Raw genomic sequence first — 25,673 nt, forward strand, 5'->3', positions numbered from 1 at the left:
ACAAAAACTGGTCTACAGCTATTGTGGCTCCAGCTGGGGGAGCAATGACCCACCTGAGGTATTGTCATGGACTGGTTGGATGCAGAAGACTGGTGGAAAGGCACCAGCTGGAGAATGCCCAAGGGAAGAAGGCTCAGAGTCCGGGGGTTGGACAATGATGGGGAGAAGAGGGTGGAGACTGGGAAGAAGAGGTGACAGAAGCAGAAGACGTAACAGAGCTTAGTGAGTGGGGGGAGTCCGTGGCAGAGAGAAGTCCAGACTCAGTGGCAGAAGTTGAAGCAGGAGAGGAGAGAAGCCAAGAGGCAGAAATGAATCCGGCTGTTGAAGAGGCATGGGTGTCTCTCCATCCTGCTGCTACAAGCTCCCCTCCTCATTCATCTCCCAGAAACAGGAGCAGCATGAAGAGAGCAAAGGATAAGTTAGCTTCATGCAGGTGCAGTCTCAGATTGCTTGGGGGAAACCTTGGAGAGGAGGAGACTTAGGCAACTGTGGAGAGACGGGGACCTTCAGTCTCTGCAACGGCTTCATGGGGGCAAGACCTGCTGGAGATGGTTTGCTGTGCTTGTTCGGCCTGACACTCTGCGCAGATCCTGGATTTGCCAATAAAGCTCAGTGTGGTCTCTTGATGGCTCACTCCTGTCAGGTGTACACATGCACTTTAAAGCACATTTGAAACACATTGCCCTCTCAAAGAATTCTGGGTACTGTAGTTTACCCCTCACAGAGTTATGATTCCCAGCAACCCAGTGGTGTATTTATCATCATCATCAACAACAACAACCACCAAACTACAGTGCCCAGAATTATTTGAGGGGAGGGGAAATGTGTTTCAAATGTGCTTTAAAAGTACTGGGGCATGCACAGGTGTAGATCAGTGGTCCTCCTTTGCGTCTATTGACTAAATCAATTAAAAACTTGGCTGGCAATCTCACACATTAAATTTCCAACAACGAGGAGAAGGCGTGAGCATTACCAATTAGGTGCCTTGTTCTGGTGAAGACAGACTCATTCCGGGCGTCCCACTGAAACTCTGAGCCTGACTCTTTCGGGAGATCTTTTAGTGGTGCCAATTTGTCTGTGAGGTGTGGCTTTGACTTGGCAAGGCAAATGATCAATCCTAATACATTTCCCAGCTCAGCTGAAATCTTGACAGTGCCTCCTTCGGAAATTGCCACTGCATTTCTAGGTCAAGCTCAAAGCCTACAGAGGCTGATTTATGTTTTCCCATAACTAGTAATCTCACATATTGTGCGTGTGTATATATGTGTATATGTCATATATACATCTAATTATCTTTAACTTTTGATACCAGGTAATCTAAACTATTAAATTACTAAAAAAAAGTAGAGACATCACCTTGCCAACAAAGGTCCGTATAGTAAAAGCTATGGTTTTCCCAGTAGTGATGTATGGAAGTGAGAGCTGGACCATAAAGAAGGCTGATCGCCGAAGAATTGACGCTTTTGAATTATGGTGCTGGAGGAGACTCTTGAGAGTCCCATGGACTGCAAGAAGATCAAACCTCTCCATTCTTAAGGAAATCAGCCCTGAGTGCTCACTGGAAGGACAGATCGTGAAGCTGAGGCTCCAATACTTTGGCCACCTCATGAGAAGAGAAGACTCACTGGAAAAGACCCTGATGTTGGGAAAGATGGAGGGCACAAGGAGAAGGGGACGACAGAGGACGAGATGGTTAGACAGTGTTCTCGAAGCTACAAACATGAATCTGACCAAACTGCGGGTGGCAGTGGAAGACTGGAGTGCCTGGCGTGCTCTGGTCCATGGGGTCACAAAGAGTCGGACACGACTGAACGACTAAACAACAACAATCTAAACTATGGCATTCAACTAGCATATTAGAGAATATTAGGAACATTTTCATTGTTACAGTGGGATACCTAGACGGTCAGACCTACCAGGTCTCTTCTAACTGTGGATTTGCTAGGTCATGGGTAGGCAAACTAAGGCCCGGAGGCCAGATCTGGCCCAATCGCCTTCTAAATCCGGCCCACAGATGGTTCGGGAATCAGTGTGTTTTTACATGAGTAGAATGTGTCCTTTTATTTAAAATGCATCTCTGGGTTATTTGTGGGGCCTGCCTGGTGTTTTTACATGAGTAGAATGTGTGCTTTTATGTAAAATGCATCTTTGGGTTATTTGTGGGGCATAGGAATTCGTTCATATATTTTTTTCAAAATATAGTCCGGCCCCCCACAAGGTCTGAGGGACAGAGGACCGGCCCCCTACTGGAAATGTTTGCTGACCCCTGTGCTAGGTCTAGAATTATTTCCCTACCTGACAGGGGTGTTGTGCAGCTTAATTGCTTAAGATTTACAACAAGCTCTAAGATTCCCAGATGAAAGGTACTGTATAAGAGCAAAAAAAAGCTATTACTCATTGGTATGATCGTCTTAGGACAGTATCACCTTACACAATAGAGATTCTCTCAATGATTCTGAGCTGTTTGAAGTTTGATAAGCATATTTATAATTAAAAGAAAGATATTGTGGAGATACTCTCCTCAGGGCGTCGCTGGGATTGCGAAACCAGAAGTATGACTTTGGAGGAGAGAATAAGCTAGAATTAAACAGCTCCTAAGGCCAATTCTGTCTGCAGTTGTGTAAAGCACATTCTTTTCTTCCTTTTGTTCTCTGAGGAGGCTCCTCTCATTAGGTAAAATAAAACCTGATGAAAAATGAAGGTGAGTTGTCACCCTGATTCAAGCTTTAATCGCCACACTAACATACTATAATCAACTTTATGCCATTTGCTGATAGCCTTCTCAAACGGTTTCTCTTTTGCCCCTCTCAGACTAAGGGGAAATTTTTTTAACAACCGCACCTATTTAACTAAAAGGTGCACGTAAAGAACTTCTGTTTCTTCTCGTCAATTTAATGCGACCCTGTTTTTCTTGAAGAACACTTTATCATATCTGTAGTCTTCCCAGGCTTTATTTTCTCACGTTTGTTTGGGGTTTTTTTTAATGTAGAAGATCATATACAATTTCTTTCCTTTTAAAAACAAGACTTTATATAGGGACCTTTATAATATTATAATATCGACTGTGTCCGTACATTTATGTATAAAATGAATTATAATGACAGTGGAACGTTGCTAGGTGTGAAAAAGGTGTGCTGCTGGAAAAAGGTATGTTTGGCAAGAGATGGCCCCCCTGCCTGATGTGCTTGCCAAACCCAAGCCCTTTGCCAACCCCCTTGTCCCACACCTGACAGCCATAGATGTCATAGTGTGGATGGACGATGTGACAGCATAAAGCATTAATTACACACACCCCCCAGAAGGTATAAGCCCTTCTGAGGGCTGTGTGTGCATATACAGTGGTGCCCCGCAAGACAAAATTAATTCGTTCTGCGAGTTTTTTTGTTCTAGGAGTTTTTTCGTCTTGCGAAGCACTAATGTGTATTGACGGTTTCCCATAGGAATGCATTGGTGGTTTTAAAAAAAAAGGCTGGCACCCCTGCTTCAGAATGTGACAGGTCTCTGTCCTGTAGATCTTACAATCTATAATCATTCATGGAGAAACACAGAAAATGGAGTCAGGCGTAAGCAATGGAGGCATATACAGTGGTGCCTCGCTAGACGAAATTAACTCGTTCTGCGAGTTTTTCCGTCTTGTGAATTTTTCGTCTTGCGAAGCACGGTTTCCCATAGGAAATGCATTGACGGTTTCCCATAGGAATGCATTGACGGTTTTAAGAAAAAGGCGCAAGACGTTTTTGTCTTGCGAAGCAAGCCCATAGGGAAATTCGTCTTGCGAAGCAACTCAAAAAACGAAAAACCCTTTCGTCTAGCGAGTTTTTTGTCTTGCGAGGCATTCGTCTTGTGGGGTACCACTGTATATATATATATATATGCATGCATGCATGCACACAGCTCTCAGAAGCAAAGAGCTATGTTAACAGGTCAACATAGATGTTATTTGTATCACGCAAGATTAGATTACACTAACATTTAGAGTAAAACGAAAAATTGTTTTACGGAGAGCTTTGTGTGAATGTACCTTTCAAATTCACATGCAACAATATCCTGAGGAGTCATGAAATGTTAACATTGTCCCCATCTATAGCATAATTTAACAGGATTGCATTTACACGAAAGCTTCACCTTGGAAGAACGACAATGTGCAGTGACTGATTTTTGCCTATTGCAAACGGTTTTGTGAACTTTTGTCTAATGTACAATGGTACCTCGGGTTACATACGCTTCAGGTTACATATGCTTCAGGTTACAGACTCCGCTAACCCAGAAATAGTGCTTCAGGTTAAGAACTTTGCTTCAGGATGAGAACAGAAATCGTGCTCCAGCGGCACGGCGGCAGCAGGAGGCCCCATTAGCTAAAGTGGTGCTTCAGGTTAAGAACAGTTTCAAGTTAAGAACGGACCTCTGGAATGAATTAAGTACTTAACCCGAGGTACCACTGTATTCTGGCTCTTCTCCTCTGCCACTCAAATCTACAGTAAGAACTTCCAAGCAACGTAAAGAAATAAGGATCTTGAGATAAACAACAACCATAGTATAATAAAAAATTCCTAATAGGGGCTGGGGAACACAATACAAGGTTGATGGGATAACAAGGGCATAATGACTTTGTACAGAAACTAGGCTACGATCCTCAAAATGTTCTTCCACCAGCCCAGGCACCATCTAAATAACAGGGTTGATGGTGGAGCACTGCTTTTAAGCTTTGGGCTGTAAACCATGGTTGAAGAGTCAGAAATGGCAAGCTAATTCCTCAAGCACAAAGGGAAACCGTCTTTAGCAATCAGAGAACAAACAGCTGGAGAAGAAAGGAGATGCCTAATTTGTCTTCCTTTTTATTTTGCAGCAACTGAGTCAATCAAAAACCAACAATTAGCTGTTATTAAGACTATGCCATATTTAATGAAACAGAGGGGGGGGGGACACCATTACTCAAACAGCAATCTCAACCTTACTGGTTAATAGCACTTTACGAGCCCAAACATGGACATTTATTTATTTTTAAAATTAAATTAGGTCACCGCCATTTCCTAACCAGTCTCTTCAAGCCTTTTTGAGGAAAACAAAACGTTACTGCAGTCGGCAAAAGCTTTTTTAAAGTAGTATACAATATTAACAACAATAACAACAACAACAACAATAACAGAGACATCACATTTGCTGGCACACCCACCTCAAAAGCTACTCATGCAGCGAAGGAAAAGGATCACTCTGCAAAGGACATCCTCAACGTCCTTCTACCTGAGGTAGTGGGGATTTCAGAGCAGCTGAAAGAACCCCGAAATTAGGAGCTACTACAGTGGTACCTCGGGATGCGAATGGGATCCGCTCTGGAGCCCCGTTCGCATCCTGAAGCGAACGCAACCGGCGTCCGTGTGTCTGCGTTTCGCCGCTTCCGCGCATGCACGTGACATCATTTTGACCGTCTGCGCATGCACACGCGGCGAAACCTGGAAATAACGCGCTCCGTTACTTCCAGGTCCGTGCAGAGCGCAACCTGAAAAGACTTAACTTGAAGCACATTTATTCCAAGGTATGACTGTATTGCCAATGAAGATAATTTAGATAGCTTTAATTTGAGCAGTGGGGCCACTCATGGTTGACCCACACTCTGTTCAAACTATCTTATTCTGCAGGGTCAAACTCAGAGTGGTGGTGGAGACAGAGAGTTTTGCCAACCCTTCATGGTGCTATTTGGATGACGTCTGACATAACAAACCCACTTTTACAACTCTTTTTTACAACTGATTGCGCTTCCCGTCTCTGGGCTAGCCCAGGGATGGAAAGAAGAAAGAGTCCCTACCAGAGAGGAACGGCAAACTAAACTGATGGATTACGCCGAAATGGCAAAGCTGACTGGAAAGCTCAGGAACCAAGAAGACAAAGCTTCAAGAAAGAATTGGAAAAAAATATAATTCAATTAGGAGACTTAAGCAGATGAAAACATTATCAGGATTATTATAAAGCGTGTTCTCCTTCAGGGGCAGCACGTGTTGTGGTGGGGTCTACTGAGCCACCCCCTTTGTTGCCGGGTAAGTTCTCCAAGATGGCCAGGGGGCAGTGATTGGATTGCTGAGTTGCTGGGGGGAAAGTTATGTTGCAATTTTGGTGGGAGGGGTAAAAGGTTTAAATACTCTGCACGCAGCCTTGTACTTTCTCTTTTGCTGCGTGCAACGGATCACCCGCCCACCCGCCCTAGAGTAAGGGGTTGTTGCGTTGACCTTGCTATGCCTGTCATGGGGTCGTCTGCCTTTGAGCAGGGGCCTGGTAGGAATTTTTCCACCTGGCAAATTGGCTGGCTGGGTGGTTTTTGCCTACTGCGTAGCAAACCGTCACAACTTGTAAGGTTGTGGTTAGGCATTGGTTATAAATTGGTGGAGGAGGGGTTAGGATAGGCTGTGCCTGCCCCTCCATGGTTGCTGCGGAAAGGGAATTCCGTTAAAGGAATCCTGGGACTTGCTATCTTTTCGTCCAATCCCTGGAATGGGACTAGGGCCGGCAAGCCTTCGGGGAGCAGGCGGGTGAGAGTTGAGGGTCTGTGACTCAGCTCCAATGCCTCCCCGACTTGCTTTCCCCCGCACTGTCTTTCGGTGGTGCCCGGAAGTCAGTTCTGTCCCCAGGCGGAGGGACAGATAGTCTTAACCAATGCCTAAACAATCACTCACGGTTTGTATTTGAATAAAGTTGTGGCCAAAATCATGCCAAAAATCTTAAACAAAAATTACGTGTCTGTTGTGAGTTATTTGGGGGGTGGATTGGGGACCTCGACACGCAACACTTGTAGTCTGGCAAATACAATGGATAATATGGGTAGATATAAAATATAGATTACGATACAATATGCAGTTGAAAACGTTGACATTAGGACCCACTGAGGGGATTGGGGGGAGAGTCATGAGATTCAGAGAAATCTCTGTACATGGAAATGCATTTGGTTTCGTTATAAATTTATATTTGGGGGGGAGGAGATTACCCCCCCAGTTGATTGCGCTTTTAGGGATTGGGGGAGGGGATGGTAAAAAAAATCAATACTTTAATGAATATATACACATTGGATTAAAATAATAAGAAGCAGCTCACGCAGCCTTAAATCTATAGTGCAAGACTGAAAACTGCATTCTGCTTTCACTGGCATGCCTGCCTGCCATTTATATTGTAGCCCCAGAAGAAAGCAGACTAACCCTATCCTCTGACAGTCAGGTGTTAATTTTACATTTGTACGCAGCAACTGTTTCTGAAAAATGGTATTCGGCAAGACTGCATCCTTCCTTTTCCCAAAGTAAAGTGGGCCAAAGCACAGACAGTCCTTAGGCCTTAGGTTTTTAACATGCTGCTCACCATAATCCTGTCACTGTCGATGATTGTGTTCAGTCTGTGGGCAATGGTCAACACAGTGCATTGGGCAAACTTTTCACGGATTGTCTTCTGAATCAACTCGTCCGTCCTGAAATAAAACAGCACGCGCAGGTGTGAAAACAGAGGCTGCAGCAAGGAAGCAGATTTTAACTTCTCAAAAGTTCTCCTCTCTGCATTCACTGAGCCAAGAAATAAGCCAAGAATTTTTGTACTGTAGTAGCAGGAAATATCATGTAACAGTACAATGGCACCGTGGACGGAAGCTTTATAACCTTTGGCCCTACACAGACAGGCTTCTCAGTTTGTGGTAGAGCAGGAAAATTAGGTTTGTGTGTCAGTTCAATGGCATCTATATGCTGGGCATCATGTTTGCATGCACAGAGTTGTCCTTCCAAAAGTCAACCTTATTTATTTATATTTATATTTTTCTCTTCTTTCTGTTTTTTCCCATTACAGTGGTACCTCGGGTTACATACGCTTCAGGTTACAGACTCCGCTAACCCAGAAATAGTACCTCGGGTTAAGAACTTTGCTTCAGGATGAGAACAGAAATCGTGCTCCGGCAGCGCGGCAGCAGCAGGAGGCCCCATTAGCTAAAATGGTGCTTCAGGTTAAGAACAGTTTCAGGTTAAGAACGGACCTCCGGAACGAATTAAGTACTTAACCCGAGGTACCACTGTATTTTATTTTGACAAAGTAATAATCATAAATAAATAAGAATAAAAATGTGCACCCCACCACTGAGACCATTCCATTCTAACTATCCAACCTCCCAAAATTTCAACACCTCTTGCAAGGGTATGAACCCTTTCTGTTTTAACAGTACAAATTCTACAAACTTCTCAGTGTTGCGTATGAACACCTAAATCGTAGTCAAGGATTAGACGCAAACCAGGCTGTGAAATAGTGGATAAGATTGCCAAGTGAAGTCCATATCCCAGGGAAAATAACCAAGGGCTTATCCGAACTTACCTTTCCCGAGCACTCGGCTTTTCATTCCGGAGCTTCCCTTGCAAAAACCTGCTCTTTGGCGCTGCATCGGAGCAAGTGGCAATCCGCAATTGCACTTTAAAGAGCGAGTTTTCAAGAGGAAAGAACCACGGAGGGGGAAAAAAGAGCAGTTGGATACAGAGCTTTCAAGTGTGGACCTAGAAAGCCCAGGGCAAAAGTGTGGCTAACTCCCAACAATATCTGTGTGTCATCTTGTAAGCAAAGTTAACTACTTTAACCATGGTTAAGGGCTCTCAAACATATTATAATGTGTGCTCTACGTGGCTAGTGTACAACTGTGGCATTCTGCTCCAACTTGCCATAGCATACAGAGTTGTATTCTACGTTGTCCATGTGAAACTGGAATTGACTTCTGGTTGTGCACTGGGATTTCACCTTCCTTTCGTCTCCTTGAAGTCCCACCCCACACGCACACACATGGGGGTTGGCCCTGAGCAGATTATTCAGGGCATGGAGGGAGCCTGTAGCAGGGAGGAGAGGTAAGAAATCCACTCACGCTACTCAAATCGCACCTTCATAAAAGATGCCATTATGGTTGCTAAGGAGGACCAAGTAGAAAGATGCTGAGGTGAGGCAAACAAAACAAGAAATTCAAGTTGCCACTACGGCATCTTTTACGATTCGTGCTACCATGCCCTGTGCTCCACACAGGGAAACAGTTCTGTTGCTGTAACATATATTACGGCACTTCGGTTAGGCAAAATTACTTGAATGCATAATATGTTCATTTCAAAACAACAAACTCCCAGGTTGTTAAACTGGGAGAAGACATTATATTTCCATTAGCCTGATAAAAGCTACAGCTACCAACCCTTCTTGCTTTAGGCAAAGCATTAGCCAATGAAAGGGACGCCATTTCCCTGTGGCAGTTTAAAAAGAAAAACCACACAAACAGTAAAGTCCTTTGTCAGAACCTTCACAAGGAACACAGATGCTCTTGCAAGGATGTTATTAAAATGAATCATGGCTCCATGGTATGGAAAATCCACACACAGTGGCCTAGGCTACATCACATTATTATCATTATTATTGTTGTTGTTGTTGCAGTTTGATAAATGCAATGTTCCGGAGAGTGATTTCAGTGTGCCTACTTTCTGGTTCAAAGATTTGGACTTCGAATCCACTGGTCTAGTTCCTTTGACTATCCTATGAATATCACATTACCACCAGAGAGTGTAGAAAATGTCAAACTCACTCACTGGCTACATTCAGACGTACAGTCAAACCTCAGTTCCCGGACGCCTCCGTTATTGTATGTTTCGGCTCCTGAATGCCAAAAAACAGGAAGTAAATGCTCTGGTTTCCGAACATTTTTTGGAACCTGAACGTCCAACGCGGCTTCTGCTTGAGTGCAAGAAGCTCTTGCAACAAATCGGAAGCCACGCCTCAGTTGCCGAATGTTTCGGAAGCCGAACGGGCTTCCAGAATGGATTGCGTTCAACAATCAAGGTTTGACTGTACAGTGGTGCCTCGCAAGACGAAAAGAATCCGTTCCGCGAGTCTCTTCGTTTAGCGGTTTTTTCGTCTTGCGAAGCAAGCCCATTAACGGATTAGCGCTATTAGCGGCTATTAAAGGCTTAAGGGATTAGCGTATTAGCTGCTAAAAGGCTATTAGCAGCTTAGTGCCTTAGAAAAAGGGGGTGGGGAGCGAAAAAAAATTGCAGGAACTCGCAAGACATTTTCGTCTTGCGAAGCAAGCCCATAGGAAATTCATTTTGCGAAGCACCTCCAAAACGGAAAACCCTTTCGTCTAGCGGGTTTTCCGTCTTGCGAGGCATTCGTCTTGTGGGGCACCACTGTACTGCCAAACCATCATTTAGTTGTATGTGAATGAGCCTCAGGCTTGAGTGCTCGCCCATTTCTCTGGCACAGCCTCAAAAGTGGAAGATTCTGTTTCTGTTTCCATCTTGCTGCAATTTGCCAATATGGGCAAGCTGCGGTTCATCTTCACTATAGTTTGGGACACATCAGCTTCAGATCATAGTTCATGGTTTACAATCCTTAGAGCATAGTGAAGACTAATCACAGTTCCGGTTTCACAGATAACGAACCAAACAGAACTTAAACTTTCTATTTCCTTTTCCTGACCGTGCTGAAATAGGGGAGGGTGGAGCTTATGAGTTCAAGGCGAAACCATGGTTTAGTGTTACATCAAACTCCAGCCATCCACTTAATTTCATTCCAGAATAGCCTTCTGTAACTAAGTTGATGGAACATATGTAACAACATTGCGGGTGGATGATCAGAATTTTGTGCTTACCTTGGGTCCACATTTGCTGTTGCTTCATCAATAATCAATATTTTATTCTTCTTCAGAATAGCCCTGGCAAGACACACCAGTTGCCTCTGGCCAACACTAAAATTAGATCCAGATTCTGCCAGTTGTGTTTCCAGTTTGTCAGGTAGTTCTTCTATAGCCTCCTTGAGCTGGACCTGCAAATATATCGGTATGCCGTAAGTAGATTGTTCCTAAAATAATGTAGTATCAATTTTGTGCTTCATATTTCACTTCAAACGAGACTCATAATCTCTTGTCTTTTCTATCTATAAAAGAAAATGATAGTCACAAGTGACTAGGAAGGGCATATAGGTATCATTCAGCTAAGCTTTACTCAGAATACACCTATTGCAATTACTGAGCCTGACTAAGTTAGGTCTAAACAAAACTTGGCTGCCCAGGAAGCCTTTGATTCTGAATTCATGTTGCAGGTAAAAAGCATTTTATTTTTGAAAACATTACCTCTTCCAAGGAATTCCACAGCTCTTCATCGCTATATTCGTCAAAAGGATCCAAGTTTTTTCTCATGGTCCCAGTGAACAAAACTGGCTCCTACAACACAGTGGGTTATCATTCAAGATGTTTCTGCTTTATCAGCCTTGATCATCAAGAGACAAACATTGTACAAACTTAGCTTTGATAAAGATGTCTCCCAGATGCGTGAAAAAAACCACATAGGCCAGAACTACTTGTTCAACAAACGCTGCTTCTTCTGGGCAACAGAGGTCTCTGCAAGTGGGGCTTCATCCCTTCCCCGACCATCACGTTTTCTCTAGAAATCTCCCTCGCTGTGACCCAAGGTCTGCTTAGCTTTAGCAAGGTGTCACTGTTGTGTGTCTTCAGACCACACCCTGTACATACGGCATCCCATAGGGGGGAAAGCTATGAGCATGAAAGAGCTAAATCGCTCTCAAAGTTGTGTTTTGCCTAGAAACAGTAGCCACTGGGCCTTTTTTTTTAATTCATTCTGCCCTGAGTGAAATGCAGGTTTAGGATATGCGAGTTACATAGGTACAATTTTAAGAAAATATCCAGATATGCAGTTGCACACCTGCACACACGGATGACTTTTGCTGTTTTATTATGGAGAAAAAATGCTTACATGATGATGTTTAAAGGGAAGGATTTACTGCGCAGTCTTTTACTGTATTTGAACCTCTTTACATGTGTACTGTATATACGTTCTTTAAGAAATCACCCATCAGAACTACATAATCAGATCTTGTTAGGAGGATAAAAAGAAAACAGGCAAAAAAATTTAGCTACATAGTAAAAGATTACAAGGGAAATGAAGTTTCAGCAAGATTCTTTCCCTACCATTCTTCAAATTTAGGGGGTGGGGGGCAGAAACTAAAAGGCAAACTGGTTTTTTTTCCAAACACGCACACACTGAAATACTTACTGACAAAATTGAAATTTAAAAGCAACAAATAACATTTGGTAAGTAGCTACTTGTTGCCCCAATTATACACGTGTGTTTGCTACCCTAATTCTGCAACTGGATTAACCTTGATCCTTCCTTGTGAAGGGGGAAAAAAAACCTTGCCTGCTCATGCTAGTGAACTCATCATTAAGGATGAAGATAATTGCTCCTCTGGTTTCACTGCATGGTGAAACCAGGATAAAAAGTGGAATGACTGGAGCCTGAGGCAGGATTGGGCAAATAAGGAAATCACTGGCCCCACTCCAGATAAATAATTTTAGCCAAGACTACGTCCTGCTTAAAACTGCGTGCTTCTAAGATACACTTAACTTGGTTCAATTTTACTTACGGCACAATCCTGTCATGTTTACATGGAAAAGTCCCACTGTGTAGAATGAGGCCTCCTCTCATGCTTAGGCTTACAGCCTTGGTCATAACTAATTTGGCAGGATGATGAGGATGATTTTAATAAATTTATTTATTTGGTTCTTCAAATTAGAATTTTATAATCACATATCCAACATGAAAACAAGATTCCAAATAATCTCCTGGGCTTCCCACCTCCCCTTTGTGGGTCCTGTTATTAATCATTTCATCCTGCATCTTTCCAAATCTTTTACATCTCCATTGTATCCAAAATTCACCATTAAACTACAAGTGTTATCTAATTTGGCAGAATGAGAGCCATCGCTGTTTGTCTCTAGACAGCAAAGGTGGCCCAGTGACGCATCTGGTTTTATATGCTTAATTGTTATTTTTTAAATCCTACACGGCAGCCTGGGGGAGGGGAGGCTGGACCATGGTGGTAAGGATGCATTTTTATCCTTTGTCCTCAAACATGACAAACCACACACACACAAACAAAAAAAACCCACCTCCCCACAGTTATATGCATTGGGGGGCAGCTTCCCTCAAGGTCTGCCTCTCCTCATATGAACCACACCAGACCCTGTGATCACCATCTGAGGCCCTTCTTCATGGGCCTCCTCCACGAGACATCCAGAGGGCGGCAACACGAGAAAGGGCCTTTTCTGCAGTGGCTCCCCGTTGTGGAATGCTCTCCCCAGGTGCCTCCATTATATACCTTTAGACGCCAGGCAAAAACGTTCCTCTTTAACCAGGCCTTGGGCTGATTGACATCCTGTTTTATTATGTACAGTGGTGCCTCGCAAGAGGAAATTAATTCGTTCTGCGAGTCTCTTCGTCTAGCGTTTTTTTCGTCTTGCGAAGCAACCCTATTAGCGGCTTAGCGGATTAGTGCTATTAGCGGTTTAGCGGCTATTAGCGTCTATTAAAGGCTTAAGGGATTAGCTGCTAAAAGGCTATTAGCGGTTTAGCGGCTTAGAAAAAGGGGGTGGGGAGCGGGAAAAAATCCTCAAGACTCGCAATACATTTTCCTCTTGCGAAGCAAGCCCATAGGGAAATTCATCCTGCGAAGCGCATCGAAAAACGGAAAACCCTTTCGTCTAGCGGGTTTTCCGTCTTGTGAGGCATTCGTCTTGCGGGGTACCACTGTATTTTGTGTGGATTTTTTCATTGTGATTTTATGTTGTAACTGCCCTCAGACCTGTGGGTAAAGGTGGCATGCACACCAGTACAATTGCAAGAATGTATAAAACTGGGTCAAATGCTTGTTGGAAATGCAAAGTAAAAGAAGGGACTTTTTACCATATGTGGTGGGAATGTAGAGAAATTTTTTTAAAAATGGGAAATGATATATAATGGGTTGAAGAAAATGTTTACATTAACATTTGTAAAAAAAAAAAAACCAGAAGCATTAGGGATTGTAGGAAAAGACCTGCCAAGGAAAATAAAGAACTTATTTATGTATGCAACAACGGCGGCAAGAGTCTTAATAGCACAAGGATGGAAGAATGAGGAAATCCCGACAAAAGAACAGCGGCAAGGGAAATTGATGGACTATGCGGAACTGGTGAAATTGTCATACAAACTGCGAGACAAGGACAACTGTGGCTTTAAAGAAGAATGGGAACTTTTTACAAATTACTTAAAAAAACAACAAAATGAACAGGACTCCTTGGCAGGGTTTGAATAAACATACATAAATTTATTATTGTTAACATAATAGATAGATAATTTAAGGATATTTACAATTCTATAATATGCAGAGAATAACATATGTTGAAAAATCAGAGAGAGGAGCTGAGGGAAGTCTTGGGGGGGGGGGAGGGAGGGAGAGTTTTCCTTGGGGGGGGAAATGGGGGGGGAAATGAAGATGATACGTTTTTGATAATTTGTTATGTTGAAATTCTTAATATATATATTTTTAAAAAGGGTGGCACGCAAATTTAAATAGTAGTAGTAGTAAATAATAATAATAATAATAATAATAATAATTCCTTCTCAAAGTGAAATGCCAAGGTCATGCGCCAACCACAGAGAAAGCACACTATGACATGCCAATGGGAGCGTACCTCCCAGTGCAAATAACAGGTTGTGGGGGTGGGGTGTGTGTGAGAATTGTCAGGATCACAGCACATAGACAGAGGGTTGAAAATCCCTCACTGTAGTCTTATTTCTCCCTGCACCAAATCCCACCAACACCCACCCAGCCCAGTTACTTAAGGCAGGAAAATTAGACCAAGCTATGTGTTTCATATAATCTGATTTGGCCCACCCATGGGTGCATCTGGTGAGGCAACTCATTCAAAGGCACCCACTGCAGCCATAGCATAATGGTTCAATACAGCCTAGAAGCATTCGTTCGTCCATATGTATTTCATAGTCTTTCTCTTTAAAATGATCTGCACTGGAAGTTTAATAATCTAGAGAAAAGAATAATAGAATCATAGAACTGTAAAAGGTAAAGGGACCCCTGACCATTAAGTCCAGTTGTGGCCGACTCTGGGGTTGCGGCGCTCATCTCACTTTATTGGCCAAGGGAGCTGGCGTACAGCTTCCGGGTCGTGTGGCCAGCATGACTAAGCCGCTTCTGGCAAACCAAAGCAGCACACGGAAACGCCGTTTACCTCCACGCCGAAGCGGTACCTATTTATCTACTTGCACTGGTGTGCTTTCGAACTGCTAGGTTGGCAGGAGCAGGGACCGAGCAACGGGAACTTACCCCATTGCGGGGATTGGAACCGCCGACCTTCTGATCGGCAAGCCCTAGGCTCTGTGGTTTAACCCACAGTGCTGTAGAGCTTGTCATGTAGTCTAGCCCCCCTGCTATGCAGGAATCTGAACTGATGATTAAATGCCAACAAGATTCAGGTAGCTATTTTGATTTTAATGTACGGTCGCCATATTTCAAAAAGTGAGAACCAGGACATCACATATGTTTTTTTTCTCAAAAAAACACGCCAGGACAAAGTGCCGGTTTTCAGAAATCCCCCCCCCCTGTACATCAATTCTGCCTTTGAAATCCCACATATATGATGGCCCTGTTTTAATGGCCTGGTATACTAAGCTAAGTTACATGGCACATCCAAAGCTTTTTGCATACAATATTTCTAAACTACTTCTGCCACGTTATAAATGCACTTAAAATCAAAACAGACAGAATAAATGTACAGTATAATGTAGATCTGTGTTTTCTTTTCAAATACAAAACTATGAAATAGGTTTTTCAGTAGTGTCATTTTTATTACGGAACCTGTTGATGAAAAGCGTCCAGCAAAAGCATTAAAAAGACTGAAATATTACAGTCTTCTTACAAAAAGCCCCTATTTTATTAAAACAATACTTATTATATTACGCTATTGGGTGCAAGTTGAAATTATTGTTCAGATGATTTTCCATTTCAATCTATTTTTATAGGTTGGCAAAATGGGAAATCTGAATTCATAAAATCTTCACAACTGTTATAAAATTATAACAGCACACATGTACTGCAACAGTAGATAAGGATAATTTTAATTACTATTTCTGACACAGATTGTTATATTAAAATTGCCTGTTTCATGAGAGGAAGTTAATAAGCCAAACCTGTAAATAACTGTAAATTACAGTCAGGGGAAAAAATAATATTGCATCAAAAGACTGGTGGCGAGTAATACAAGTTTCATAAAATCATATCCAAAGAACCAATTAGAAGTTTAAGCAGCATTATTTTTTTCTGGCAGATGGTTATCTCAGAAACAACCTGTAAACAGAATTCGGTTAAAATCAACAGGTCTGAGGTTCATTTCGGTAGTTAAAACAACCAACCATGGTTTGGTGATTAGCAGCATCCCTGTAAGCTCTTCCATTTCCTGCTTATGAGCTGGTTCTTTCCTCCAGTTCCTGGTTTTCGCCAACCACAGTTTGCTGCGATACCCAGACTGATTGCAAGCTGCAATCAGTGCCTTGCCTCCGAGCCCTGACTTGAAACCACAGTTTGAAGTGGAATTGCAAACCATTATCTCCAGGCAAGGCATTAATCACAGCTTGCCAATTTGGTGATGTACCGAACCATGATTTGGAGTTTATGCTGGAACTGAGCCACCCGCACTCAAGAACCTACCAGCTTTCTAACTTATATTCCAAGGAAACGTAGCAAGTTCTTGATAAGACGGTAAGTAAATGATGGATCCCCTGAAATGATGCTTCCCTGAAAGAAAACCTATCCATCTTTGCAGCCATGGGAGAGTTTTGTGCGGTAGGGCTCATGCCTTCCCCCTACTGTTGCACTTTTCTGGTTGCCACCTGCTTAATTTCAGAAGTGGTCTCGTATGGCGATGGCTGAAAATGGGCATGCTCAAATGGAAGCACATAGCCAAACCCCAAAAGATCAAAGCCAGCATTTGAATTGGGCCTGGAAACAAACTGGGAGCCAGTGCAGGTATCTGGTGCTAACCTTTAAAGCCATAAACAGCCTTGGCCCAGTTTGGATTTGATATCCCGCTTTATCACTACCCGAAGGATAGTATACCTGAAGGAGCGTCTCCACCCCCATCGTTCAGCCCGGACGCTGAGGTCCAGCTCTGAGGGCCTTCTGGCAGTTCCCTCACTGTGAGAAGTGAAGCTACAGGGAACCAGGCAGAGGGCCTTCTTGGTAGTGGCACCCCCCTATGGAATGCCCTCCCATCAGATGTCAAGGAAATAAACTACCTGACTTTTAGAAGACATCTGAAAGCAACCATGTTTAGGGAAGTTTTTAATGTTTTATGTTTTATCATGTTTTTAGTATTCTGTTGGGAGTTGCTCAGATGTGCAGGGTATAAATAAATTATTATTATTATTAGCATTATTAGCATTATTATTAGCATTCAGAAGATGCGTCGCAAGCACCAGTTAAAACCTGACTTTAGCATTTCGAAGCAATAATGTTTAGGAACAATATTCAAAGGCAGCCCCATGTACATTAAACCATAATAACCTAACATGTATTTGAACAGAGGAGAGGGATATTTCTATGTAAGAGGGGCCTCAGCTGGGATGCCAGCCTAAGCTGGTAAAAGGCACTGCATACCACAAAAGTCATTTAGGCATCCAGAGAAAGAACTGAATTCAACAGGGCAACTGAACTACTCATCACCCTCATTAAGCCATTACTGATGCTGGGCACCTGCTCTGCACCACCCAGATTAAGAGTCATGGGTGCTGTGCATCCTTGGCAAACTGGCGGCAGTCCAAATTTTCACTGGAGACTTTAAAAAAATCCTCCTTTGTGTGCCTCCTCCTCGAGGTCTGGAGGGTGGCAACACAGGAGAAGGGCCTTCTCTGTAGTGGCTCCCCGTCTGTGGAATGCTCTCCCCAGGGAAGTTCGCCTGGCGCCTTCATTATGCACCTTCCTTTTTAACCAGGCCTTTGGTTGATCTGATTGACATTCTATGCCCTTTAAAAATGTGGCTCTTTTGGGGGGTGTTATTGGGTTGTTTTTATTTTGATTATATATATTGTGGTTTTGATGTCAATCTTTTCTGTGAACCACCCTGAGACCTCTGGGTATAGGGCGGGATATAAATTCTAATAATAATAATAATAATAATAATAATAATAATAATAATAATAATAATAATAATATACAGACACAACACCCCTGTGCTGATATGATGTTTCGCCATTGCTCAGCCATAGTTCAGGGCCCAGCTGATGGCAGCCACAGCTAAGGCATTCTTCACTGTGCCACCCATATCATGGAATGCCTTGCCAAGCCAAGTGTTATCTGGTAGAGATTTAGGCAGCTGGGCAAATATGTGCTTGCTCAAAAAGGGCTGATTATTTTTATGTCTGCTCTTTGGCTGCGTTGAAATCATTACTGTGGGTTTTTGTGGGTTTTATTATTCAGCTTAACCGAAGAATTCGTTTACATACGAAATATTGTTTTAATACTTGCCTTGACTTGCTAACTCCCTTGAGTTCTTGAAAAATAAAACGGGCAAGATGTAAGCTTTAAATATAAACAAAAACGTAAATAAAAATTAGGAGTGCCTGCTGACTGCTTCCCCGGCCTTTCTGCAACATCTCCCTCCCTGCTTTCCCAGCAATACTTAGGGTTTTGTGAACCAGCCCCAACTACTGGTTTCACACCAAAGGGCAGTTTGCACCAGCAACTCTACAGCAAAGAGACAAGGAGAATTTGATCAAGAGAGAGTATGGACAGAGTGTTTGAGGATGAAGAATCACTTCGTGCAGTTGCTTCCAACACACCTGATATTGTATTAATTAATAAAAGATTGCACAATTTAGCCTCGTCCGCAGTTTTCAAATCCAAACATGCAAAGGTTACTTCCTTTTATAAACTCCTAAGAATTTGGGGATGGGGGGGGGGAGGTCTCTTTTCACCTGCAAAGTAATTCTACCCACCAATCTTTAGACACTTGAATCTCCCCAGGGATTTTAGACTAAACCTTTACTTACAACTGGAAAGATAGAAGTCAAAACACTTCTTATTTTGTCAAACTAATTGTACACTCATAACAAGAAGCCCGTGTGTCAACAATGTATATAACAGCAAGTATCTCAAAGGATAGAAAGCAGACTTAGCTTCGGAGAATATCTCTGAGCTCTTAAATGTATTCCCCCCCCAGTATTTTACAATGCAACTCCCACCTGAAATAGCCTGGAAAAGGCCTTTCAAAACCCTGCAGCCTTTGAATGAACTGATCATCGTCCATTTTCAGGAGAAAAGAACATTGTGCAAGCACAAAGGCAGAAGAATTTAAGTCCATGTAAAGTCCTCTTTAGATACAAAAAGGTCACCAACTTCACTCAGAAGCGCTACTGTGCATTAATGAAGCCTTCAGTGTTCAGAAACAAAAAGGGAGGCTGCATTAGGCTGCAATCCAATTGTATGTATTTGCTAGTAATAGCATACCTGCCTCTTTCTGTGCTTTCCATTCTTTGAACAGAGGGGGAAAGGAGGATAAGCCAAAGGGGGCTTTTAGAGGGCCATTCTGCTCACTAAAAATTTTTACCGTAGTGCATTAAAAAACAAGAAAAACTCTCAGCAAAAAAAACCCTCTTTATATAAAAGGTAATTACTGCGCATGGCTCCTAGCACTGAGTTTGTGACACTGTCATGAATTAAAAACACACACATGAGCAACAAAATGTTGAGGTAGGAAAGGAGCAACCCAGCTTTCCATTTTACTAGGGAGACTGTAGCTATGAATCCACCCCAAATTAGGTCATTTTCTTTGGGCTTGCTGTGGTCGTGCTTCGTAAACAGAAACATGCCTCCCGCCAAATCATCATAAATGTCATGAGCCTCACTTGTAGGAAAACCCATTCTGACCCCAGAATCCTGCTCTTCCCAGCCCTTCTTTTACCTATAGCTCTTAGCACACAGGTAGTGTGTTATGAGAGAGAGTCTTCCTCCCCACTACCCCACCAGTCACTACTTTGCCTCTCAATTTCTTCACCTCTCCCAAGTCCCTCTCCCTTGTCCGGAAACGGTTTTCTAAAATGAAGTCATGTTTGAGGATGGAGTCCCTGCCTTCACCCATCCCAGATGTTTGGAGTTTTATTTGGTCATTCTGCGTTGAAGGAAAATGACTATTCTTCCTTCATGCTATATCAGAAGAATTTGAACCAGAAGAATCTTTATTTGCATCAGCCACTAGCCAATGCAATGCAATGCAATGCAATAAAATAAAGTAATAAAATAAAATAAAATGTACCAAAGGTATAAGGTAAAAACTTAATACACCATAGCAACAGCAAAGCCAAAAAGAGCACCATTGTCATACGCTTCGGTTCTTGAGCACCAAAAAAACGGAAGTAAATGCTTCCATTTTCAAACGTTCGGAACCCAAACATGCAACGCGGCTTCCACTGAGTGCAAGAAGCTCTTGCAACCAATGGGAAGCCATGCCTCGGTTTTTGCTGAAATGGCTAAAATTACACAAACCACATGGAGATCAAATTTGCACAACAGGAGCCTTCCAGACATGCTAGCCATTGCTTGTTCTGATGTTTCTTGGAGCGAAATTGCAGCGGTACGTCCCCAGCACCTGTGGAATGTCACTGTTGTTTTGATGGTGACTGTGCTTTTTCTGTCAAGACCAATGATGGGATGTGTACCCACACCACTTCTATTCTCTTTTCCACTAACCAAGCAAATATCTTATTAATGAGCAAATGTACACGGTATCAAAAGCCCTTTCAGGTTACAATTATCATTTTGGTATTGAACACCTGGTTCTGGAATTCTGTTTAGACAACAGGAACTTTCTGAGTTCACTGTTTAGGTCCGGATGACCTCCCATCAAAAGAGGTTGACCAGGGGTAGTGGAAATGTACAGGACTAATTCAAATATTTGTTGGAAATGCAAACAGAAAGAAGGCACCTTTTACCATATGTGGTGGAACTGTAAAGTGATAAATGAATTTTGGGAAATGGTATAATGAGTTGAAAAAAATGTTTAAAATAACCTTTGTTAAAAAACCAGAAGCCTTTTTGTTAGGAATTGTAGCTGCAGAGATTCCAAAAGAACCGAAAAGGCTATTTATGCATGCTACAACAGCTGCAAGGATGTTGCTCACCCAGAAGAAGAAGAAGAAGAAGAAGAAGAAGAAGAAGAAGAAGAGTTTGGATTTGATATCCCGCTTTTCACTCCCTTTTTAAGGAGTCTCAAAGTGGCCAACATTCTCCTTTCCCTTCCTCCCCCACAACAAACACTCTGTGAGGTGAGTGGGGCTGAGAGACTTCAAAGAAGTGTGACTGGCCCAAGGTCACCCAGCAGCTGCATGTGGAGGAGTGGAGACGCGAACCCGGTTCCCCAGATTACGAGACTACCGCTCTTAACCACACCACCATGAGGGTGGACTGGCAGGTGAAACTATTGGACTATGCAGAGATAGCAAGACTAACTGGCAGAGATAGCAAGACTAACAGAAATCAGGAAGATCAAAACTTGAACAGAGAAGGGGACAAATATAGATTGTATCTGAAAGACCACTGTAAACACCTGAACTCTTGGGCAGGCTTTAAATAACTCTTGGAATAAGACATAGACTTTGGATATAATGGAGGACTGCAAATTGGATGTACCTATAATATGCAATTGGAAAAGTTTTTTAATGAACCCACGGAGGGGAGAAGGGAAGTCCTAGATTCAAAAGAATCGTGTAAAACTTTAATATTTGCAAGAATATTTTTCTGTGAATTTGCAAAACCAAAAAAAAAAAGAAAGAAAACTTGATCAGGAGGGGGGGTACAAAATGGAAGTCACTCAAACCTCACACATCAAATGCCACACAGAACGCAGAAAACTAGGCAAAAGCGCTTTTCACATCATGGAAATGTTATGACCCCATCCTGGAGTTACGATCCTTCACTTTTTTCGGGGGGGGGGGGCAAGTGAAGAAAAAGTGGCTGCTGTATTTGGAAAGAGCTGTGGAGTGATGAATGACATCATGGCGAGGCATGCAGAAAAATTGGGGTGGAGGACTGCTATAAATTGTACACACAGAAGGGCCATAACTGTTTCCCACATGGGTTGTGTCCACAGTGAAAACTGATATGCCAGGATATGTAAGGACAGACTTTTATTCAGTTTGTGGGTAAGAATGGTCAAGACGCATCACAGCAACTTGGCCTGCAAATTTTTAGCCTTTTATATATCTGAATGTTGCTGTAATTTCTGCTCCAACGTATCTTGTGTGTCGCCCCTCTGCCTTCAGAATACAGCACCTTTGCCTACAAACTAAATTCAATCTGCAATGATAACTAATGAATGCAAGCAAGCTGCTTGGGCATGGCAGAAACACAGATAATGAAACCGTTAAAATAGTCATCATAATTTCACTTCATTTTTGAGTCAACATTCAGAGAAAAGAGGATTAACATGTGCAAAAAAAAAAAAAAAAAATTTAAATGACTGGGGGGTCGAGAGAGAAAAAGAACCACAACACTACAAAAGATTCCTGGAATGGTACCAACAGGGTGCAGAATAACGATAAAGAAAATACTACAAATCCCGACTTTCTGGAGAGTGCTGGACCTCTATAATGTACTGATACACAAAGTAGACCATACCTGAGGTATGATTGAAATTTTCTTCCTTAAGTCATGAAGTCCTAGTTCTGATGTCAAATACTTATCAATCCAAATTCTTCCTTGGGGCTCAGCCAACCGGAAAAGAGCAGCTATTAAAGAACTCTTTCCAGCTCCTGTTCTTCCCACAATTCCAACCTGAAAGGAAAAAAAAAAAGAGACGCACAAGAGCTAAGCCATGAACAGAGCATTTTTCTAAAGTGCTGTTCACAATTATCTTGCATATTTTAGTACTTGGTGGGCAAGATTGACAAGCCAGATAACAGAAGACAAGGCAGCAAAAAGAAGATCACTATAAATAAACATTGTTTTTAAACTGTGCCAGTAATACCTGAACATACTTGAGTGGTATAAAGCTACTGCCATACAAGGCCAAAGTAATATGGATAAAACAAAAGCGTTTCCATTAATAATATCTGCCATCTACTTCATTTATTAAGATTCCCGCCCTTTCCCTTAAGGCATAACTGTCTTGTCTCAGCTGTTAAAATTGATCTTAAATTTTAATGCAATTTTTTATTTGTTTCTAAATTTATTGTTGCCTGCCCTAACCCTTCAGGGATGGGGTGGCTTATAAAACATTATTAACATTTTCTTTGGGATAAAGGAATAACATTTCCTTTCTCTAATCTAACCTCAGAGCAAGTCTCATGGGTAGGTCACTGGCTTTTCCATTATAAAAAGGGGAAATGGAGACAACAAAAATATTAACCCAAGACCTCTGAATCAGTATATGAGGTCAGTTGTTGGAAGTACAAAGTCCACGGCACGAGCTAGACCCTCTCAGAGGTCCAGAGTGGCTTCTCACCATTATATATATATATATATACACACAATATATAAAACCGTGACACACAAAACCAAAATAATTCACCTAAAAAAGAGCAGGTAAGTGTGAGTGGTTTGTTTATATAACATCAGCTGATCTGAGAGGACATGTTCACCGCAGTCTAATATTGTGCCATCAGAAAAGACACTGTATATATCTTTTTATTAACTCTTTAATATGACAGAATCTATAACAACAAAAATCTTTTAGCAGGCAGAATGGGCAGATCAGCAGCACTGGAGTGATGCTGGCATCACTGTGTGGGCAGAGCCTGGCAGAGCTGTTCTAGACTGGGTGAAGGGGCACCATCCATTCTCCCCCAGTGTGAGAGTTTGGTTTTTTTTATTAAGCCCACTTCTAGAGTCTAAAAAAGGTCCGTATAGTAAAAGCTATGGTTTTCCCAGTAGTGATGTATGGAAGTGAGAGCTGCACCATAAAGAAGGCTGATCGCCGAAGAATTGACGCTTTTGAATTATGGTGATGGAGGAGACTCTTGAGAGTCCCATGGACTGCAAGAAGATCAAACGCATCCATTCTTAAGGAAATCAGCCCTGAGTGCTCACTGGAAGGACAGATCGTGAAGCTGAGGCTCCAATACTTTGGCCACCTCATGAGAAGAGAAGACTCCCTGGAAAAGACCCTGATGTTGGGAAAGATGGAGGGCACAAGGAGAAGGGGATGACAGAGGACGAGATGGTTAGACAGTGTTCTCGAAGCTACAAACATGAATCTGACCAAACTGCGGGTGGCAGTGGAAGACAGGAGTGCCTGGCGTGCTCTGGTCCATGGGGTCACAAAGAGTCGGACACGACTGAACGACTAAACAACAACAACAGAGTCTAAAATTACCTTAAGGCACCAATGCCTTGACTTGGGGCAACTAATTCTGCCTTCCTCTCTGCACTAAAAGTTTGCATGCAGGGTGGCTGCACAAGGCTCTGCTCTGGGTTTATCTCCTTCCAGTTGGAAGTATTCAGAAATACATATATGCCAAAGTGTGCTACAATAAGCCGGTCATTTGTTCTCCTCCTGGAATTGAACCGTGGCAGAACTCCAACAGGCCTCGGACCCTGAACCACTCTCGACTGCACCTTTCACCCTCCAGAAGAAGGAGACACTGAATGTACTTGGCTGTGTAGTCTCAACCATGTGAGACAAAGAGCTTTTTAAAACAATTATTTTGCTGCTCTTTCAATTTTGCTGCTGGAAAGCAAAGCAGATACTTTGAAATGTGCACAAACGTCTGAAAAATAGCTTGATCCCTCCAGCTTTGATTTTCACAAGGAGCAGAAAGACGGAGGTGCTATGACTTCCGAAAGAGCGTGACTTCCTTCAGAAGCGAAGATGAGGATAAGAAAGCTGAATGATAATAATTTTTAAAAGGGAAGAGCAAGGAAACAAAACTGTGCAGGGTTCGGTATTAGAACAAAAGAGTTCAAGTGTTTCCTCTGATGTCACTGATGTGCAGAAGTGCATTAGCAGCATGAAAGCATTTGATAAACATTGGTACTTAAAATAAAAATGCAGCTGCTGTGCTCATTGTCAACAATTCCTCTTTCAGGCTGGCATCCAATGAAAAAGAGCGCACTGAGCAATGTCGGGGGGAAATGCTTTGTCGTATGGGGTAAAGTGAGCTGCTAATGGCAACTGGGGATTTAGGTCTCTTACACCGGCTTGCTTTACACCAGCGTCTTGTGCATTGGATCACTCCCAAGGTCAGATTAGGGAGGGAAAAGAAGAGGAGATGAGCTTGACAACAAGAATTTCTCCCAGTTCCCCATCATGATAAGGCAGTCTGTAGGAAAGGCTTTGGAGAAGGCACAAGTGAGAAAGGAAAACAATCTATAGTTTGCAAAGGGTGCCACTATTGCAATGATGCCCTTGAGATCTGTTTCTTGGTGCCAGCAATGCCTCTGCAGGCCTGCCCGTGCCCCACTGCCTCCTTGGGCATGAGTTGGTGAGGGTGGCTAACTCTGTCTCACTTACTCTTCTAGCATTATGTGCTTTCCAAGTCTAGGACTGATTCTACTGGAGCTGAATGCTGGAGAGAGATGGTGTGAAAAAACACTTGCTCAAAAATCTGAATGCACCCTTGGGCCTTAAAAAAAAGAAAGAGTTTGGATTTGATATCCCGCTTTATCACTACCCTAAGGAGTCTCAAAGCGGCTAACAATCTCCTTTCCCTTCCTCCCCCACAACAAACACTCTGTGAGGTGAGTGGGGCTGAGAGACTTCAGAGAAGTGTGACTAGCCCAAGGTCACCCAGCAGCTGCATGTGGAGGAGCGGGGAATCGAACCCGGTTCACCAGATTACAAGTCCACTGCTCTTAAC

At 42.7% G+C, this 25,673-nt stretch overlaps 1 protein-coding gene across 2 annotated transcripts in view; it reads right to left on the reverse strand.

Moving 5' to 3' along the window:
* The window catches only part of ABCC4 (ATP binding cassette subfamily C member 4 (PEL blood group)), a 158,618-nt gene that overhangs the window by 18,774 nt on the left and 114,171 nt on the right, over positions 1-25,673 (reverse strand). For both annotated transcript variants that reach the window (XM_083435777.1, XM_083435776.1), the window contains exons 26-29: positions 22,495-22,650; positions 11,108-11,197; positions 10,628-10,800; positions 7,339-7,444 (exon numbers count right to left, since the gene is read on the reverse strand). In XM_083435777.1, coding sequence (XP_083291903.1) covers positions 7,339-7,444; positions 10,628-10,800; positions 11,108-11,197; positions 22,495-22,650 — 525 coding nt within the window. The remainder of the gene's footprint in view (positions 1-7,338; positions 7,445-10,627; positions 10,801-11,107; positions 11,198-22,494; positions 22,651-25,673) is intronic.

Source organism: Podarcis tiliguerta (assembly GCF_965153285.1).
Source record: "Podarcis tiliguerta genome assembly, chromosome: 4".
Lineage (NCBI taxonomy): Eukaryota > Metazoa > Chordata > Lepidosauria > Squamata > Lacertidae > Podarcis > Podarcis tiliguerta.